The 21652-nt window shown below is 34.0% G+C and overlaps 2 protein-coding genes across 3 annotated transcripts; one reads left to right on the top strand and one right to left on the bottom strand.

The window, feature by feature from the left end:
• The first annotated feature begins 10092 nt into the window (after positions 1-10092).
• LOC102613602 (MLO-like protein 10) lies at positions 10093-15198 on the top strand. The gene is made up of 15 exons (XM_006467044.4): positions 10093-10408; positions 10558-10615; positions 10711-10937; positions 11729-11845; positions 12436-12496; positions 12629-12717; positions 12889-12963; positions 13042-13130; positions 13270-13319; positions 13425-13465; positions 13555-13728; positions 14032-14067; positions 14167-14234; positions 14423-14483; positions 14610-15198. Exons 1-15 carry the CDS (start codon positions 10214-10216, stop codon positions 15015-15017), a joined length of 1749 nt encoding a protein of 582 aa, XP_006467107.1. The 5' UTR covers positions 10093-10213; the 3' UTR covers positions 15018-15198.
• A 1820-nt stretch (positions 15199-17018) lies between these two features.
• On the bottom strand, positions 17019-19360 carry LOC102613897 (uncharacterized). 2 transcript variants are annotated; one of them, XM_006467045.4, is made up of 6 exons: positions 19170-19360; positions 18921-18981; positions 18680-18818; positions 18245-18566; positions 18028-18156; positions 17019-17949 (listed from the first exon to the last, which is right to left on the bottom strand). In XM_006467045.4, the coding sequence occupies exons 1-6, from the start codon at positions 19258-19260 to the stop codon at positions 17474-17476; spliced, it is 1218 nt and encodes a 405-aa protein (XP_006467108.1). In that variant the 5' UTR covers positions 19261-19360; the 3' UTR covers positions 17019-17473. The 2 variants fall into 2 exon arrangements, with proteins under 2 accessions (XP_006467108.1, XP_006467109.1); XM_006467046.4 differs by having other exon boundaries at positions 18680-18815; positions 19170-19359.
• Positions 19361-21652: the final 2292 nt, after the last annotated feature.

Below are 21652 nucleotides of genomic sequence, written 5' to 3'. Positions count from 1 at the left end.
GTACGTTAGGAGATAGATGTTCCAAATTAAAAAAAATTATCGTCCAGTTTAGACTTTTCCGGTCGCTAGAGGATAATTTTGCGAACAAGTTTTAGGTTATACAATTCGTTATTCAAACAAATGAAATTCTGAAAATTATTCCTAGTAGCTAGTTAGTTGGCATGTAATACAAGTTGGCGTAATTATTATTTATTTGCTCGATAAAGATGCGAAATTTTCCACATTAATAATCTTTCTTTCAAAGTACGTAATTTGATAATTTGGTGATCATAGATAGCTGGCTTAATTTCCAACTTGTATACATATTTGAACTGATCTTCTACGAGTGCGTACGGGTAAAAAGAACATATATATAAAAACCGCAATATGGTATTTTTTTTTTTTAAATGAATTTCACATGTATAGTTGTATACAACGACTTTTTTTTTTTTTTTGCTCCAAGAAGATGGCTTTACCAAACTTTGTGCCCACAAAGAAAGCGAAATGAAACTACAAGTGGAAGTGGGCGAGCGAAATGAAACAAATCAAATTTGGCTCTCTTATTAACATTTTACCAATTAATTTCACGCCCAGCCGTCGGCCCACGCACATTTAATTTGTGTCGAACTCAATGAGCTGCTCAACTCAAATTATTACTCCCTTAATTAATTAGAAATGCTCACCTACTGGAACAAGGGACACATGGCATGTGGCCGGCCCCCCCAAAAAAAAAAACATAATCGTGATGTGGGCTGTGGGGCACTTAAATTAATTTGATCGCGGACTTTATGTTGTTGTCCGCTCAAAACAACATTTTTTATTGTGCTGCCACCACCCAATGCTATTATGATGATGCAAAGTGTGCCATTGTACGAACGAAATTCCAAATTTGAGGGGACACCGCTAGCTCTGCTATTTTCTGTTAAATTAATGACTCCGTTAAATCATTTGAAGTTTAACGATTTAATAAACTGGTGCTGGTCCAGTGGTCTCGATCTTTGTATTGTTTTCATTTTTCAGACGTCAATCACCCACTTGATTAATCAAATGTTATTAAAGTAATAATAGGCATTTTAAATTTTTTTATTTCAAATTCAATCCAATTGATATGCATTGGTTAATAATTTTTTATAAAATTTAAGTAAATTATTTGTATTATCTTCATTAATCAATTAATGAATGCGGGGTCATTTAGATAGATTTTAGGATAAATATTTTGAGATGTGCAGCACTACTCATCTTGTTAATAAAATACTACTAAAATTAATACACCAGTTTAAGATTAATATTTAGGAAAGAAATTTTAATTCCTCAATCTCTTTCCAATGCATCGTTAGGATATGGCAATGCAATTTTGTTCAATATTATCTTCTTCTTCTTATTATTATTATTTTAAATGAACTAGTAAATGTAATAATTTTCTTTGTAGAGAAGAAAGTAAGAAATTTTTTCATCTATTGATTTTTGAGATTATAAGGTTACTAATAAAAATTGAAAGGAACACTAAAAGTTAAAGATTCTAACGTTAAATAATTAAGCTTTCTTATAAAACTAAAAATGTAAAGAATTTAATTTTTTTTTTGGAAAGACCAATAATAAATGTATTTATAGTTTTGATAATATTATCAATTAAAAAATTTATTAATTAAAAAATTATTAACGTAGTACTCAAAAAATGAGATCTTTTCAAAATTTAGGATCCTAAACTACCATGTTATTTGCTTATACTTAAAGTCACCCCTACCAATAACACAAAAGCAACAACAATAAAATTGATGAATATTACATAATTACATAAATTAATAAGCTCCATAATAAATTTTCTTGACATTGGTGATTAAATTTGTATGATCAGTTCGGCTTATTTAACTTTTTTTTTTCTTTTTCCCTCCCAAAGTGATTTGATATATAGGAGTAAGACTAAAACATTGTGACCAACCAAATATTGATTTTGCTTGGTCGGGAATTCAAACATTATTGAAGAGAAGAAAGCGAAATTGAAACGACGGATGCAAATGAATACCACCTCCCCCATTTGGAGTTGCAAAAGCCCATAAATCCAGGGCGGGCAAAATTTGTTGTCTTGCAATCATGACTCTCATAATGTCAACTTTTTCGCACGTGTCTTATCTATCAAGTTGGGTGGCCATGGCCAGCTGGTTGTTGGTAAGTGGCAGTGGAATCGGTACCCCAATCCAGCTTTAAAAAATTCATCGAATTATTTAAACACCTGACATCCACAGCCACGTCAGCTTCTTCACCTGTTTTCATGGGGTTGCCTTGCCCCATATTATATAGGAAAATGAAAAATGCTCTACTTTCTGTCCGCCACTATTAACTATTATTTGAAATTTCCAAATTAGTTAAGCCATAAAATTAGATTATATAATAATATTCAAAGCCCAAATTTAAGGGACCAGACCGTATCTCAACTTTTTGGTTTTTTGTTTTTCCCTCTTTAACAAATCAAATTAAATAAAAAAGATACCTTAACCTCATATTCATATATGTAGATTACACTTCCAACCTTAAATGAATAATGAGTCCAGATTTGTTACGTTAAATAGAAAGGAGCGAACAATATTAATGTTGCAACAACCCATAAATTGAGCAAAATTATCACATGATACGATTAATTTAGCACGGGGCCGGGCAAAAAGACTTGACTGTCGTTTGCGAGATTTATAGAATTTGAGATTTGTCAAGTAGTCAACGCATTAGAGGAGGCCTTATACGCATTATTATTATTGATTATATATATATACACGAGATTGACTTTCGGGATAATTGAAAAGGGAAAAAAAAAAGGCTAAAGGGTATTTCCTCTATATATATATATATAGTCGGATATATATATATATATATATATATATATATATCTAGTCAAGTGCTTTAACAAGAAGAAAGTGGGGGGGGGGGGGGGGGGGGGGCATGCACGAGAGACGAGCACAATTAACGTAACCCAATTGAATTTGGAATTTTAAATGCAATTTTGTTGTTGTTGTTGTTGTATTTGATTTTGTAACAAGGAATTATATTATTATTATTGAGTTGGATTTGGATGGATGAGGAGGATGGCTAACGTAACGGCTGGCTGTTGTGAATTGTATGTGATCATATCGATATTATCAACTTGATTTCGTCGCGCCGCCACCGTACCCATATTTTAATTAATTAGTTAATTAGTCCCATATTTTAATTAATTAGTTAATTAATTATATTTTTTTATATTAATTACGAGGTATCTTGGGAATGGCCCCAACTGTGGGAGACACTTTTAAGCTCGTACCACAATCCAGACTAGAAGTCTCCGCTCAAACCGGAAGGCACAGGTTCTTTCAATAAAGGCGACTTCCCTGCGACTCGAACTGGGAAGCAAACCCAGTCAAACCACTTAAGGGGACTCTATTATCATTTAAGCCAACACTTTATTGGTAATTAATTACATTTTAATCCATGACTTCAATATAAAATAATACCATGCATTAATTACCACATTATCAGCTCAGTAATCACTAATCAAATCGGCTTCGCTTCCTTTTTGATTTTGTGATTGCAGTCAAGTCAAGTCAAGTCTCACCTGTAATAGAAGAGGCTGCTTTTTGTGTTTCAAGTAATTAAAATACAGTTACTGAAAAGCAATTAAGTAGCAGGCACGGTGCATGATGACATGAATCATGATGCAAGAGTAATATTTTTTTTAATGGAAACTATTATAAATTATGTCATTAAAAACTTCAAAAATTATAAGTAAAGTAGAGTGAAAAATCTTCCATTCTTACATAAAGAATCAAAACAACTTAAATTTTATTGTCAAATCCTTGAGATACAATGATTTCGAACATTTTTGTTTTGGCCTATCACGCATTATGAATCCAGCTTGACAATTAATGGAAATGAATCAATCACACTACCAAGACGTAAGCTAAAGTGTAAGACAGCTACTTCCACAAAGATTAATTTCATTCAAATAATTTCCCTTGTGAATACTCCAAATCATCATAAAAACAATAAAAAGTACAAAAACATGCTAGACAGTAAACTTAAAAAAAAATCATAAATGAAATAAAAATACGAAAAGGAAAATCATACAGAAAAGTTACGTTATAGGACTATCGAGACCTCTACGCACCACTATTAGGGTTGATATAATAGGTTTCATACGAGCGTATTCTCCCGATCATGATATTAGAGCGGCCATATCAAGAGATTCCCCAAAAGAGGAAAAAAAAAAAAAGAGTTTTGAGGAGTTGTAGAAAAAATTATAAAAAAAAAAAAAAAGAACCTAAAAATAAGAATGAAAATAAAAAGATACCGGCTAGAAACAGTGGCTGGATCTGAGTGGTGTAGTAGCAAGAAGATAAAAAAAGATGAGGACTTTTTGTTGGTTGACTTTACAGCTGATTGAAGGTAATTTTGTTTTGCGAATAACGGCAAGTTTTTGTTAGAATTTCACATCATGCTAATTATTTGCACATACGAGCTGAAGTTCATATATTCGATTTCGAGGTGCTGACTTCAATTATTGTGACGCTCGCAAGATGTGTGTCCCTCTTGTGTCGTTACAACCATTGGATCCAACACCGTGATTGTTTTAACTGTTAGAATTTGAAAAAATAAAATAAAATAAAAAACATGCACATTTACGACATAAAAAGGGTAGAAAAATAGTGACAAAGTGTGGTTCCATAACGATTCACGTACATGCCTCACAAGCTCAGGATTTATTTTTAATGGAATCCCCCAATCAATTTTTAAGTGTCTGAAAATATAACCACTTACACCATTCCATATGTCTATTAAAAATCGTTAATTCAAATAACGGACATATATTTACATGGGCCTCGAATTAAAGATCAATGCAAGTGCAGTTTATATTGATTCTTCATTAAGAAATTAATATTGGATATGGTTTACGTTAAACCCATATTGAAAATCAATATTAACCAGTTGATTTACATGAAAAATATGAAGAAAACTAATGAAAATTAGACCCAAAAAAATATTGATAATTAACAACACATAATTACTAATAAAATCACGTGCAAAAAACTCATAATATGGACAAAAATGGTTATCAAACCTAACAACATAAATTAAATAAAGGAAAAGGGTGGTGGTGATTTATATCTAAAATAAAGTTTCCCCCCAATCCTGAATCGAACTAGTGAAGGTTTTAATAACCTTCACTATTATTTCGTAATTCATAGCAATTCCAACTTCCAAGTGCAAGTGAGAGAGTAGAAACTAGAAAAATTTCATTCGCGGTGCAGTTGTGTGATGTTTTACTTTATTATTCTTATCGTAAAACCCACCAACCTAATATCAATTAACAATGATGGCCAATGGAGCCCAATAGATTGCAGAAAAGAGCGCACTTAGGCCCAGCGATATTGCGTTTGGGCACATGCTAAAGGTCCATTTCTATTTTTCTCTCTTTTTTTTTTTGGAAAACCATTTCTATTCATTTTTTTTTTATCTTTTCATATATAGTATGTGCAATATTAAATAAGTTGGTGAAAGTTTTGGTCTACCTTGAAAATGAAATTTGTGTAATTAAATTAATTAACTGTTAATTATATCTAGCAAATAGCTACAGATTAAGGGGTAACGTTTTTCTTTTTTAACATGATATGTATATTACAATAAGAACTCTATTGGAACAATCAAGATCAGATCTATCATAACACATCCCTTTTTTTTTTTTTTATCTTCACAAATCATACAATTAGACCTTTATTAATTAAAGGGTATCTATCTTACTCACATTTTATGAGAGAAAATACTGCATATGCAGTAGGAATGACTGCAATTAACCTCAATAATACTTTTATGGAGGCTCGAATCCTTTCCCTCATACTTTGTACGTGTGAGAGATCTACCAATAGGTCAAAGATTTATTGGTGACTACTCAATATTAAAGATAGAGATAGGGTCAAATGCGGCCTTTAGCATGACTTTGGGCTATGGCTCACTGCATCAATTTTAGTTTTTCTTCTCAAAAGTGCTTATTCATAGAGAACGAAGCTATTAGCACCTATTGAAACTCTCATCAAACCCTTTTCTTTACCTCCCCCCACCTCATTATATAATTAGAAAATTTAATGTATTTATTTTAATTCCATGAATGCCGTTAACAATATAAACGATAAAGAGAGTTCTTTAATAATTTCAAAATATATATATTAACCAACATGATTCAGGAAAGACTATTATATTTATTGCATAAATGACAAACTCTTCCTTACTCATGAATTTTAAGAGTTCAGTCATAGCAAGATTCATTATCAGCACCAAAAAAGTTACATAAAATCGTATTTTAGAGAAGCCAACAAAAATACAACTTAATCAAAAGGAAACACCTAACATTAATTAATAATATTTTTTCATCTAAGAGTTTGGGTGTTTGTTCTTCACTCAAGGGAAAAAAATTGGGAATAAAAGATCTTTTATTGATGTCGGGTTTGATTAAATATAGTATAGTTTTATCTCAAAGATGAGAACAAAAGAGAGCGAATCTTACAATATAGTATTTGATTTGTCATTGAGTTTTTTAATGCCAAATCATTAGAATTCTTCTTGTGTGAAGCATAATTAGAAAAAAGATATTTATGCATGAGAAAAGAGATTTCTCAACTGTAGGTTTAATAAAAGAAGAACAAAAGCGTATATTTGAAAATAAAGTATGTGAAGGTAAAATAATACCTTTTTGAAATTATCTGATGGGTTTTCTCAGAAAAAAGGGGCTTCATTAGAGTTTTATAAAGGTGCCAATAGCATCGGTCATGCACAAATTGAATTTGACCACCTATCTATATATGCTAATTAACTGACTCAATTTTCATCATGCCCATGGGGATGGGGAGTGTGGACCCTGGCCCGGCCCTCACCCCACATTAATATGTAAATTTAACTGGTTTTTAAGTCTCTTGTTTATTCATTTAGAATTAGGGGCTGACGATTGAACCGACAGTAGGGAAGGAATTATTATTTATTCTGTCAGAATCCAATATATGATTTGGGCAGCGCTAAGTTGCAACTCTGTAACTAGCAGCCAACAGCAATTATTCGTTGGATTTTTCGGCTGAAATCCAACGGACAAATTTAATGGAAGCATGAAAAATCAATCATGGAAAACTTGACGGAAGGATTAATTTCCAACACACCCACATGAATCTATAATCATCATTTATCCCTTCATGCTCTGTAGCTCATCATTCAGCACCCATTTCGTTATCCCAAAAAAAAAAGAAAAAAAGAGAAAACTTTGACATCAGCAATTTGGACATTGGACCACGTAAATAAGTGCATTACTTTACAATAATTTTTCAATATGTAAAGCAAAATACATCCTTGATAATTTTATGTTTCACAAATGATATTTAAAGAAGAGCATTTTCACTAATTTTTTAAATATAAATATAAGCATATTTCTTAAAGTAATTCATAGTTAACATTCCTTAATGAGAAACTAAAAAAAAATTGCCTAGAATATTTAGGAAACTTTTTTTTTTTTGCAAGTTGAATTTATAATCTCATGTTTTGGTATCTAACTTGACTCCAATTATCATAAAATTTGTCCAAAATGTTCAAAACTCCAAAAGATTTTTTTTAAAAAAAAAATTGTATCTCACAAAATAACTTGATTACTAAAAAAAAATGTAGTTTTTAATTTATTTTTAAAAAAATTGGGTAAAAATTTTAAAAATTCATGGTAATATCTATTGTAATGGCTGTTTTAGCAATGTTGTACAATTAACTAAGGGGTATAATAGTCTTTTAAACTAAAACTGCTACAATATAAGTGGGATTGGAGGTGCTGTGACTATTATCAAAATTAGTGGGGTGTTGGAACATCCGGAGCTAGAAAAAATTAATGTGTATTTTTCAACCGGCAAGCGACCTGTTACTCTGGTCATTCGACCCTCCGATTTACTGCACGTGTCGTCTCCTGATTTATTAACTTGCATTTCATTTGTGTAATTGAGTAAAGGGCCCATTGATTTGATGGCTATTAATTATATTATGTTCTTTCTATAGGGAAATTTGTGTAAAATGTGGTGTCGTCACCACCACCTCCACTTTTTGCTTGAAAAAAAAAAATTTACTAGTATTTGTCACTTACCACCCACCAATCCAGCCCTCATTTCGAGTGTTATGAAATGTAATTATGTGCTTCCAGAATTGAAAATGTAACACCGAGGTAAATTTTACAACGGGAGAGATATTAAATTTATAAAGAGTAATTTATATTTTAATTGATAAGACGCGTTTTGAAGTGTACAAATGTCTTATGAATAAAATTTTGTAGGTTTTATTAAATTTCAAAGCAGATTTTATCAGGTCTGGATTAGGTCATGACAGTTGATAAAAAAAAAGAGATAATAATAATAAAAATAAGAATTTAATGTGGATTGCATTCTTTTAGAGAGTTAAAACTTGGAGATGGTGGGTTTAGGTGAACTAATTTAGAGAGTCATAATATTTGGGTATATATTTAGGAGCCACTCTACAGCCAACTTTAATTGCTTTTGATTTGCTGCATATATAATTTATTTTCTATATCAAGATAGAAAGGATAAAAGAATAACATGTGCTTTTATTATTTAATTAATTAATAATTAAACAAGACAAATGCCAAATATTTTTGTGCATGGAATGTTACGGGGGTGCCGGCGGAACAGCAAATTAAAGCGCAAAAGAAAAAACAATTAAATGGGGGGGGGGGGAAAAAAAAGGGTAAACAAGTCCATAATCCTCACCTCAATCAATGGGGGTGCCGCCAGAACAGCAAAAGCGCGAAAACTCACGCAGCGTTGACCGTAATTACCATAATTTGATTCACGCTTCAAATAAGAGAGATGAGATGATGTCTATCTACAATCCAAAACCGTGGACCAATCAATGCAACAAATATTCTTTCTACACGATGATGACGACCGACAAGCTTTACGGGCCACTCTTCGTAGCTGTTTAGTGTGTAACTTCGACTTCGATATTAAATGAAGGAAGTCTTTATGTTATAATTAATTAATGTAATATTAATATTTAATAATAATTACATAAATAATGAATTTATATAATTTGTGTGGTTGTTGTTGAGTGTGTATGTTATATTAATTATAACATAATATTTATCTTAAATAAAAGAAAATTAAAAAAAAATAATTAAATTAAATTAAATCTCACTTGGAACAGCATACAGACAAAGAAATAGGACGGGAGAACAGCATACATTTTACCCTACCCTTGTATATAATATTGGTCAGGCAAAAGTCAATCTTACAACCGTTACTTGCAACGGCTTGCAGTTACTAATTTGTTTGTTAACTTAACTTGGATGATGAGATGAAATATATATCTTTGGTAAAATAAATTCAGGGGCTTTGTTTTAAGTTTCGGATTTTCACATGGGATGCGTACAAAAATTGATGAAAAATCCAGAAGAATTAACGATAAACAATGGCTCAAGGCTCAAGCCGGGATTTGACTGTAACTGTGTTGTATGTAACTTGTAAAAGCTGAGCTGGCAGGAATTTAAGTGACAAAACTCAAAAGAATTAAGAATTAGAGCAGGAGCGGGGCCCTCCCCTCAATCAATGCCGCGAACGCCTTAAATAAATAATGGCTTTATTTATTTCTGACTGTTACTGTGGTTGTGTTTGTGTTTGTGTTTGTGTTTGTGGTGTAATTACACCGTCAAGGGCAGGGCAATTCACATTCAAGTTTTCAAAGCTTTGCTTTCTTTTTCGCATTCAATTACTCTTCTTCTCACTCACTCTTCTTACCAAAGAAAAAAAAAATTATATAAATATAAATTGGACCAAAACTGCCGGTGATGCTAATTTGAAAAGGAATAAATAAGATTAAAATATTATCAAGGATTGGACGGACGGATGGAGCCTGGCTGGCTGGGGGGGGGGGGGGGGGGGGGGGAGATGTCATAAATTAAATTAAATTGAATGGGCATTTCCTTCCAAATGTAAATGTTGTTGTAATAAATGATAAATTTAAACAGGTGAGCGAGCGCATGCACCTGCTTTATCAGTTTTTTATTATTTAGGAAGGACTGGATTCTAATTTGTCCTTTTTCAAGTCTGAAAACGTGTTTTAAGCGAGCGAGCGAGCGAGCCATACATATATATATAGATATAGAGAGAGAGAGAGAGAGAGAGAGAGAGAGAGAGAGAGAGAGAGCATCGTCTAGTCTATCACTGATTCACCCACTAAACCAATGAAAATAATGTTGCCCTTATATTATTGGTGTGTTTTTTTGGTGGGTCTGGGAGCAGCAGCCGGGTCTGGAACAGGGAGTAGCAGCACCGAAAGGGAGCTTAATCAGACACCCACTTGGGCTGTTGCTGGTGTTTGTACAGTTATCATTCTCATTTCCATTCTCTTGGAAAAGAGTCTTCACAAACTTGGAACGGTACGCGCTGCTGCTTCTTTTATTTCTGCGTTTCCACCAAATGCTTTGCTCCCCCTCCCACCCTTTCTGTTTTAATTTACTTTGCTTCCTCTGCTTTCCTTCAATTGAGTTGTTCTTTTGATAACTTCCTGGAATTCTAATTTCACCAGTGGTTTACGGAGAGGCACAAGAGAGCTCTGTTTGAAGCCCTCGAGAAGATCAAAGCTGGTACGATCAAGAATCTCTCTTTTATGTCACTACTTATTCCTTTTGGATTTCTTGGTTCGCCTTTTTTATATGCAGCATGTAATTCCTTCTTGCAGAGCTTATGGTTCTGGGGTTCATTTCACTCATACTCACTTTTGGGCAGAGCTATATTTCCAAAATATGTATTCCTTCAAAGGTTGCAGACACCATGCTGCCGTGCAAGGCTGATGGCAAACACGACGCTTCAGACACTAGTGGTGATGAACATGAACATCGCAGAAGACTCTTGTGGTTCCAACACAGATACTTAGCTGCTGCCGCTACTTCAACTGAATGCGAGAAGGTGAGTGCATGTCATGCCTGAACTTGTTTACCTTTTCCTGCAACTCTCCTTATTTCTTTCTTGTCATGTGTGAGCCATGCCCACTGTGTGCGGATACAAGCTACTTTCAGATGCGGATACAAGCTACTTTCAGATTATTAGTATTCTCACAACCTTTAATGCAATGTTTTACTGGCAACTTGACCCACCGACTGCTGAATTTTCTTTCTAGGCTTTTCTTGGGAAATAGCATTCGGTTTCATGACCATGGGTTGGAGCTAAAACCAAAGATAAAAATTAATTAAATTCAGCGCACCTAGTTGTTTTTCATGTCTCTTTAACCTAATGATAAGTTTTGAAATATAACACAATCATGAGCTCGTTGCTGAGGCATAGCTAATATTAGCTACCTGTGTCTCATTAACCTACAAGCCTTGTGAAACAACGTATACTAGATTATTTGATTGAATAAAATTGTAACTCTTTTAGCCATGACATGCAATTCGTTCGTGTGAACTTCTAATCTCATCTACTCATATTTGACATCTAGCATAAATGCAAACATAAATCAGTGTAGAGTGATGAAAGACTCGGGATTATGCAATCCCAGCAACTCTCTTTTCCTGTTCTGAATTTGGCAATAATCCTCATCATAAGGCATACGATACATGCAAGAGCTTTCCTGCAGATATGCAGGATCTACACGCTTTGGCAGTTTAGCTCCCACAGCTTTGTACTTGTAAATTGATAGGTTTTATATAGTAATCATAATCCAAATGTTGAAAAAAATCTCATTTGATTCCTGTCTACAGGGTAGTGAACCACTTATAACAGTCGAGGCACTGCACCAATTACACATCCTCATATTCTTCTTAGCAGTCTTTCATGTGTTATACAGTGCTATTACCATGATGCTTGGGAGGCTAAAGGTATGAGAACATTATACAAACTTTATTTATTTATTGAAAGTTATACTTCCTGTATCCTGCCATCTAACCTCTTCCTGGTGCCTTGACTGGATCAGGGTACATTTATGGTGTCTACAGTGCTGAACGAAATAGATGCGTGATTAGGTCTCATGAGATTATTAAAGTTTCAACATCACTGGATTTAGCTCTATGAAATGACTATTAAGGGATGTAATTAAGTGGAGCGTTTCAACCAAAATTGTAGTATAATCTTGTTAGCAGCGTAACAGATCTGTAACATGATTTTCGAATTGGAAGTTTACAATTCAAATAAATTTCTGATTCTGAGGAATTAAATCACAGTCCCGGCCGTCAATGCTTGATAAAACTTTAATCCTGGGCTTTTATTTTGTTTTTCTTTTTGTTTTTTAAAGTTCCTGTTTTAATTTTAGACCCCCTGTGCAGGGTTGGCCAAATCTGCTGAAGTGATTCTTTATTCACATCTCACTTTTTGACAAATATTACGATAAACCTGTGCTCAGATATCAACTATTACATAGTCGTTGCCCTGGTGATATTTAGTTAAAAATTAATAGTAATATGTTGGACAGATCCGGGGCTGGAAGAAGTGGGAGGAGGAGACTTCAACACATGACTATGAATTTTCAAATGGTATACTATCCTTTAGAAAGTGAAGAGTTTCTTTAATGATATAGATTGAAATTGCAATTGTAATCTTAAACCTGAATTTCTGAATCTATGCGCCAACTTCATAAGAAAAATCTAATATGTATTAATATACAGATCCTTCCAGATTCAGGCTTACTCATGAGACATCTTTTGTGAGAGCACACACCAGTTTCTGGACAAGGATTCCTTTCTTCTTCTATGTTGTAAGTAGTATTCAACTTCCATTTTTCCTTTTTCACTTCAATTTGTATGATTCTTGTCAGTCCCTAGTGACGAAGAAAAAGCTAATTGAGATAGATTTTGGAAAATTTGGTTGTATAATCTCTTAGATCAATATTAAAATTTCAAATCACGAATCTCTATTTCCACTGCAGGGATGCTTCTTTCGACAATTCTTCAGGTCTGTTAGTAGGGCTGACTACTTGACACTGCGCAATGGATTTATCAATGTGAGTTTTCAGTTAAGCAATTTGTAATCTTTAATGTTGGATATGGTGTTGTTTTATGATAATTATATTTGATCGTAGGTCCATTTAGCTCCCGGAAGTAAATTCAACTTCCAGAAATATATTAAAAGATCATTAGAGGATGACTTCAAGATCGTTGTTGGAGTAAGGTAACACTCTTTTTATCTAATGTGTATAATGGGTACTCTGTGGTGTTATAATTCAGTTTTCTTGAAGCCGTCTTCAATTTTATCATATCAATTTGCAATGCAATATGTTTGTCCTGACTTACTGTTGTGTTATTGCCAGTCCTGTGTTGTGGACATCGTTTGTGGTTTTCTTGCTCTTGAATGTTAATGGTGAGCCATGATTTCCTGGAAAAACTCACTTTGATCAAGATGATTCAGCACTTCAAATTGAGATAGGAGTTGATATAGTCGATTAACATATTATCTGCCTTTCAGGGTGGCATGCATTGTTTTGGGCATCCTTAATCCCTTTGATCGTAAGAAATATATTCCCAATAACCTTTCCATTTATATTTTTTTTAATTTATGGCAGACTTGAAATTCTGACAGTGAAACTGCTTTTCAGATAATCTTAGCTATTGGAACAGAGCTTCAATCCATTTTGACAAAGATGGCTCTTGAAATTTCAGAAAGACATGCAGTGGTTCAAGGGATACCTCTTGTACAAGGCTCAGACCAATACTTTTGGTTTGGTCGGCCTCAGTTAGTGCTTCATCTCATCCATTTTGCTTTGTTTCAGGTTTTGAACTGTCTCTTCTTTTTGCTGATATCAGATCTTAGGTATCTATTAAAAGATTAGTTTAAATTGTTGTTTAAAATTTGAAGATTCTATTTTCTTGCTTATTATTTACTTGAGGCAAACTAAGAGTCTAATTGTCTAAGACCAATAATGGGATCTATCTATCTGCATCTTTATTACCCAGTTCTTTCTCTGTAGATTGGTGCTGTTGACTACTAGTATGTTACTTCTCACACTTCCCTACTTTTATTCTTGACTAGCAAACTTCTGTCTTTTCATTTTGTGCCTTTTGGTTGATTACAGAATGCATTCCAGATTACATATTTCTTCTGGATATGGGTAATGAACTTCTCTTAACACCCCACTTCCTCCCTAATTACATCTTAACGTCATTGCAGATACCTCAAAATTAGGTCTAATGAAGTGTTTTTTGTGCAGTACTCTTTTTCGTTGAAGTCTTGCTTCCATGCAAATTTCACCCTTGCAATAATGAAAGTTGCTTTAGGGTAAGCCTTTATCCCATCTTCTCCTAAGTAATTAAATAGACACTTTAAAGAAATTTGGTTAACGATATAATTCATCTGGCTTTCTAGAACCATTGATTCCTTCCAACAGTACTGGATACTTTCAGTCCAATGCTCAACCATTGAGTCCTTCTCGAATTCATCAGTTGAATTTTAATGCGGTTTTGCAGGGTTGGGGTCCTATTTCTATGCAGTTACATCACTCTTCCATTATATGCACTTGTTACTCAGGTACATTGATGTAGAAAGTGGACTATCAGGAAAAAACAACACAATACCATTTCATATATCATGTTATTATTCTCTAAGCTGTAGATATTTTAACTGAAAAAAACTTTGGTGCTGGGATACTTGCAGATGGGTTCACAAATGAAGAAATCAATCTTTGATGAACAAACATCCAAGGCCCTTAAGAGGTGGCACATGGCTGTGAAAAAGAGGAAGAAGAGAGGAAAGTCCTCAACTCGAACCCTTGGTGAAAGTGTAAGCCCCAGCCCTTCAACAGTTTACTCTTCTGGAGGACACACACTGCATCGTTTCAAAACTACTGGTCACTCAACCCGCTCATATACCTATGAGGACCGTGATCTATCTGATTATGAAGCTGATCCATTATCACCCACATCATCAACGGGCAACTTAATTATAAACATGGATCGTGATGATGATGGAGTAGCCGAAGTAAGTGAAGCCCATCATGGGGATGAAACCAGCAATGGAGATGACTTCTCATTTGTGAAGCCTGCCTCTGCGAAAGAACCATGATATATATAGCTTCAGCCATTATTGTAGTGTATGCAGTGAGAGTTTGCTGCATCCTGTTGTATAAATTTACTAGCGTTCTGAGAAACTTGGTAATTAGAAATGGGGCTAGCTAGATACAGTGGCATTCTTTTTGTACGTTGATGTGCTTGTTCATAAATTATGAGCGGAGCGGTTACAGATAGACTTTGCTTTTGTTTAAGCCCAAATTATGCTTGATAGCTGAATTTGTGAATTGGAATATTGGATTGAGTCCAAATGTAAGGCTAAACCATCAAACGGCTAATATATAAATAATTACCGCAATGATGATGAATTGCATTTGCATCTGCACGACAGGGGAGATTGATCAAGATGCATTTTAACTTCTAATCAGGGAGATATTGCCAACACATTTATACAAATTCCGTTTGTCCAGACGATCATGTGCAACAAGTGATATGGTTGCTCGCAGAAGAGGCCAGGTGGTTGAATCTAATTAAATTATGATGTAAATGAAGTAACTTCTTGACGCAATTGAAGGAGAGTGCTGCTGCATTACCCGCCCTCCACTAACATTTTGATTGATCCCTCCAAAAATCTCATTAAAAAACAAAAAAAAATTCAATATGAATATGAAAGGGGTGGGAGCAATGGCAATGGCAGTCAAGATCTTATCCCCACCCAAACTCTGCAATTGGGTGAGACTCTCTTTTTATTTGATGCAATCCCATTACATGCGTTTTCAAAGTGGCCTAACACTTACACTGCCAAATCCTTGAACAAGATTCGATGTGATTTGTGAACCAGATGGTCAAATTTCAGACGATTTCAAGTCATGATTCATTAGACGAATATAGTAGGTGGCTGTAATCAATCTTCCATCAAGATCATCAAGTGCCAAAAGAAATGTACAAGTGGGAAGGAATTGGGTTTCAGTTTGCTAACTAATAATTAATGCTACGTTGTTACTATATACATATATATTTTTGTCAAGTGAAGTGTACGTGTAAAGATAAAAGAAGGGCAGTTTCCTTTTTCTTTATTTTTCTCAGGAAATTTCTGTTGTAAAGGAAAAGATATTCTCAATCTCTTGTTGATTGTTGAGTTGTTGTTTCTCATCTCACCTATGAATCCCACTCTGCATGCCCTGACCCAGAACATATAATTTTTCTTTTACAATTAAACCCCATGTAATAAAAGTCAGACATTTTTTTTTAATTAGTTAATTACTTAACCGTTTGATTAATACTTTTTAACCCACATGATTATCCACAACACACATACATGCTTTAATCAATCACATAGAGTGTTAACATGTTGGTTATCCATCTACCTTGCCAAATTAGAAAGAGGACAAGAAAGAGAGAAAAAAATAAAGTAGATGCTTTGGGCATAATAATATATTAATCAGTTAATCCAGATAAAAATAGACATATTAATATATTATAAATGCCCAAGCTCGATTGCCGTTGCCAGTTCAAAAACTACAACACTTTAATACCAAATAAGACTTATATTGCTTAGCCCGCCCCAGATAAACATTTTCAATAATTCTAATTCAGATAAAGAGTTCAATTATATAGATATCTGTTGTCCTTCTTTTAGGGTAAAGAATTAAGTAATAATTATTTCATTATTCAAAACATGCAAAAACTGTTTCAAGTAAAGATTGATTGCACTAGAGAAGAGAAGCTCTAATACTGATACTAAATACTAAAACGGAGGTTTCCCGCCCTAACTTCCCTAATATGAAAAGCTATCTCCTCGCAATCATATCATATTCATGCCTACCCTTACCTTCTTAGAAGTGTCGGTCATTGTTCCATCTTTTCTGCAACCGTCCTGCCTATTGCCCTATACCGTGCTGTAGGTGGCAAATGGCAACGTCGTTGGCATATTAAATTCAAGAATGAAACTTTCAGGAATCAACTGACCAAGATTATGTCAATTGATCTTTGTACAGAAAAACTAAAAAGGAAAAAGAAAAGAGAATAATTAAATTAATAAAAACCAACATAACACTAAAAAGAAAAATGTATTTTCATTACAGTATAAGTTACAAGAACGAATCAAGTACACAAGTAGTATCAGCAAAGCAAATGCACAGGCAACTCAATAACAAATATTACATTACTACAGGCAGCCTAACAATCTATCCATTTTGCCTACATTGTACCATGCTATCCCATAATCTTCGGTAAATGCAGCAATCTCCCCTCTCATCAGCCACTTTATCACTTTTAAAATGCAACAAAATTATTACGCACAGAGTCATTAGCATTAGTCTCCTAGGCACTCTTTTTGGTATAATAAAAGGGAAGCCGAGAGCCCGAGAACAAAAGAAACCCAAGTAATTTCCAACACAAAGAAGCACGTCTATTTCACTCTCCACGTAGGTGTAACTACTAATTAAGTTCCCAAACTCAGCTCTTCTGTAAGCCCAGAGATGAAGCTCAGGAAGATCAATCTTAAAAGTATCAATCTAATCCCTCTTCAACATCACTGCTGCTGCCAAACATAGCAGCCATTTTCATAGCCAGCTTAGCAGCCATTTCCCTCCTTTGAAAATCAGGCAACAACCTCAAGTTGTTTCGCATGTTTCCTATCTCAGACATCAACTGATCCAAATCCTCAAAGTCAAAATGTGTACCCCTATCAAATTCTGAGGCTTTATCAGGTTCATCAGTTTTTTGCAACATTGCATTGTCGTTCTGATCCTCCGATGTACCCCTCGACGTAGATGGTTCTGGCCCCGAATAGTCAACTGTTTTTATATTCTCTTGATTGCATTCTTTGACAGAATTGTTCTGAGCAGCTGACCCTTCTGTATCTGGGACTCTGCTCATTCCATTTGCAGAAACCCAAACTTCTTCCGAATCATCCCATGGATCAGCTGAACCCGCAGATAACTCTTCATAATCAAATTCAAAATCAGACTCTTCTTCCGACGACTCTGAGCAGAGAGCAATAAACATTAGCAAAGTAATAAAAAAGTAAGAAGTCAATTTGAATGAAAGTAGTGAGTAAAAACCTTCTTTCACTGGCAATGACGGCTCAGTTATCTTATCACCAGATTTCAGGACCATTCCAGGCCACATATGAGCAGAAAGAGCACCGTATAATCGTTCAACTCCTTGTGAATCACCATCAATAGACAAACCTATCAAGAGCAGTCATTTTTCTGTGTGCATATATATCAGAACTTATTAATCATAACCAATACTTATCAAGACAAAGGAGAGCCATACATTTGTCAAAATCAACATTAGAAGCACAAGCTTCAATATATTCAATGCGATGCACAGTGCACCACTCCAAACACGACCTCCTAATCTCCCAGGATGGTTCTTCGTCCCCCAACAAACTGCTTCCCTCAGTTTCAGAAATTCCAGACTGACAGAAATCAGGATCAGCAGAAGACTCTTCGCGCTTCAGCAGGCGCCTTCTATATTCAGCATGAACGGGATGACCAGGAAGGAGATCCACTTTGTTCCCAATACACAACAATATTTCAAACTTTTGAAGATCAATGCTGGGCACCCAGTGTTTCAGTGCATCTAGTGTTGACAGCTGCTCGAAGTGAAGAAAGAAGCATGAATTAGTACATCAACATGTGACGTCAGCCTTGCAATAAATACTAAATAACAGAGCCTATAAGGCATGGATGTATAGCAGAGACTAACATCATTGAGGTTGAAAACCATCACTAAAGCAGTCAGCTGGTCTGATATGGGAAGGGACCGAATCGAGAATTCCTCATGAAGATGAGCCATCCATAGTGAAACATCAGCAGTATAATACTTGGTGTTGATAGTCCAGCTGCTAGTAAGAACAAAACAGAAAAAAATACATTTACACAAAATGTTTTCCTGTCCAGTCCTGGTTTCTAGAAGAAACAGTACAAAATAAATGAACAGATCATACCCATTAACAAGCAGTTCGGATGACGAATCAGAGGCGTCTTCAAAATTAACCGAAAGTAATCCTACAAGTTAACATTTTTTTAAAAAAATTGAATTACCAACATCGGATCAATCAAATGTAAATCCAGGAATCAGAGATTATAAAGTAAACCTAACACTAACATAGAGATTAACTTAAAGAATACAATATTAAAAATAAAAGCAATTGGCAAAGGGAAAGCTATAAAATCAAATAGGGACAGAATGTTACGGGAAAGGATGGTGCGTTTGCCAACGTTGGAGGATCCAATTATTAAGATTCCGGGTCGCTTCTCAAGTGAAGCTCGATCCGTTGAATCCATTTCTTGCCTTCCGAAAATCAAAACCCTTACGAACGAGAGCCGATCTTCATCAATTGCAATCAGCAAAGAGAATGAAACGATGTCGTGTGAACGGAAAGATAGGTTATAACTTAGTGACTTTGCCAATCGGGGTGTGGTTAGAGAAATGTGTAGTGTAAATAGTGTGGCATCCAAAACTGAACACGATGGCCCAGTCCAAATTGACGGCCAATTTCTTATTGGAGCAGCCTAAAAAATTCATCTTATAGTTATAACCCCTTTTTTCTATATTTATCCCCTAAAAGTATATTATGATTATATTAATATCTTATTGCACCCCTTTCAGTTCAAAAAATAACCCTAACGTATTCTTCCTTGTTAAACTCCAGCGTTAATGTTTAAACGACAATACAAACGTGGATCTCATCGCTAAAAAAAACTCATGGTTAAAATTAGTTACTGAAAACAAAAAATAAAAAAAATAAAAACTCGCAAATCTCAACTCATTCAAGTTATGAGCATTCGCTTGCTCAACTCATTCAAGTTGACGAGAGTTGTTGAATTGAGGCACTTGTTGTAACTTGTAACATTCCAGTAAGGTCCCCCATCATTGAATTGTTGCTTCAGCTCAGTTTCAGCATGTTTAACTTTGAAGTTTTGAAGAAAAGGGTATCTTAGTCCTCGTGAAAAATCAATTGATGCTCAGAGAATGAACATTAATCATTTAGCTTCATCTCTCCGTAATTCAATCATTTAACTTCATTTTTTTTATAGTTCTACGGATGATTGCAGTTTTTTATAGTTCTTATCCCCATGTTTCGAGATAACTACTAGTTGATACAATGCCAATCCACTCCACCAGTTGACTTGGTCATACCGAGCCTTTGCCATTATGACTTAGCCATACTCGACCTCTACCATCCAAGATGCGAACAGATTGCTGTCTGGTTAATAAGGTGTTAGCCTACCCATCGAACACATGACCATGCTCTGATGCCGCTTGTTAGATCAAGGTACTTGTTATAACTTTTTAATAAATCACCCATTATTGAATTGTTTTAGCTTCATCGTGCTTAATTATGGAGTTCTGAAGTAAAGGTTATTATATTTCTTTGAAAACCAATTACTGGTCAGATAATGGATATTAAACAATTTAACTTCATCCATATGCATTACTAAAGGTGGTAGCCGGCTCTCATAAGACCAACAATAGTCATGTGGTTTCTTGTAGTTTGTAAGAGCTATTATAATATGCAAAGTGTAAATTTATGGTGTGCTTGTAATTATATTGTTGCTTATCTCTTGTACAATTTTATTTCTTTTTAATGAAAAACTTTAACAATGTCATGAGTTTGGAGTTCTTATTTGAATCTGTTTCTTATTAGTTGCAGTATAAATTAATTAGTTTTTTGGTAGCTATGTGATTTTTTTTTTCGACTAATTGTTTAATTTTCACAAACGTTTATTTAAGATTTTATTTGTACTTCTAAATCCTAAACAACATGCTTTGCCTTAAAACAAAAGAGCTTCTAAGTTACAATAATTGTAACATACATCCCTCATGTGAACCACACAAATTGTGGGTCCTATAATTTTGTGTGGTTCACATAAGGGATGTATGTTACAATTATTGTAATCTAGAGGCTCCCTTTACTTGTTTTAAAATTCTTCCTTCTACAAAATTTTGTGTGGATTTAAATAGTTATGTATTGTCCTTTTACGTAACTTCCACTAAGGTTAAAATCATAAAAACAAAAGAACTTAGAAGGTGTGGCAGTAATTCCACTCTTTCGAAACTTCCTCGCCAAGGCCCAAACGAATGCTGCGTGTCAACAGACATTTGGACATTGGTAAGGAATTTTCGAACTCATACAATAATATGTAATAGAGTAGAGTTTTTAACACTCCCGAAAACCTTTATTCTTACAAAACCTTACTTTAAATAAAATTATAATTAAAGATAGTTGAAAATTAAATACATATAATTTTTATTCCAACAAATTACTTAATTCATAATTAATCTTTTTTAAAAATAAAATAAAATTTATATGTTACTTCTTATCTAACTAAAATAAATTGTACAAATTTAGAATAATCTATTATTCTCTTTTGATTTCTTATTGATTAAATATTTTTATACTTAAAATTGCTTTGAAATTATAATTTGAAATATGTGTTATTTCAGCCAATGATTAACACTAAAACATTTATCACCTATATAACTTTTTAATTTGTTTGTAAAGTAATAATAAAATTGAAAATAATTAAAAAATAGCACAATAATACTTTGAGTTTTAACAATAAAACAAATCAAATGAAAATTGAGAACTTAGAAAAGTGTATCTAAGAAAAGGGACATTTTCATAAATAAAATGAATATAACTAATAATGGGATTTTATGAGGAGATCAGAG

Source organism: Citrus sinensis, chromosome 7, assembly GCF_022201045.2.
Source record: "Citrus sinensis cultivar Valencia sweet orange chromosome 7, DVS_A1.0, whole genome shotgun sequence".
Lineage (NCBI taxonomy): Eukaryota > Viridiplantae > Streptophyta > Magnoliopsida > Sapindales > Rutaceae > Citrus > Citrus sinensis.
Note: the sequence above shows the minus strand (reverse complement) of the source record. Positions and strands in the feature narration are given on the sequence as shown.

Coding starts and splice junctions, on each gene's coding strand:
- LOC102613602 (XM_006467044.4), top strand. CDS start 10,214: ATGAAAATAATGTTGCCCTTATATTATTGGTGTGTTTTTTTGGTGGGT. Junction 14,068..14,166: donor CATATTTCTTCTGGATATGG/GTAATGAACTTC, acceptor TTTTTTGTGCAG/TACTCTTTTTCGTTGAAGTC. Junction 14,235..14,422: donor ATAATGAAAGTTGCTTTAGG/GTAAGCCTTTAT, acceptor GCGGTTTTGCAG/GGTTGGGGTCCTATTTCTAT.
- LOC102613897 (XM_006467045.4), bottom strand. CDS start 19,260: ATGGATTCAACGGATCGAGCTTCACTTGAGAAGCGACCCGGAATCTTA. Junction 18,819..18,920: donor TCCGAACTGCTTGTTAATGG/GTATGATCTGTT, acceptor TGTTCTTACTAG/CAGCTGGACTATCAACACCA. Junction 18,157..18,244: donor TAATGTTGATTTTGACAAAT/GTATGGCTCTCC, acceptor TGCTCTTGATAG/GTTTGTCTATTGATGGTGAT.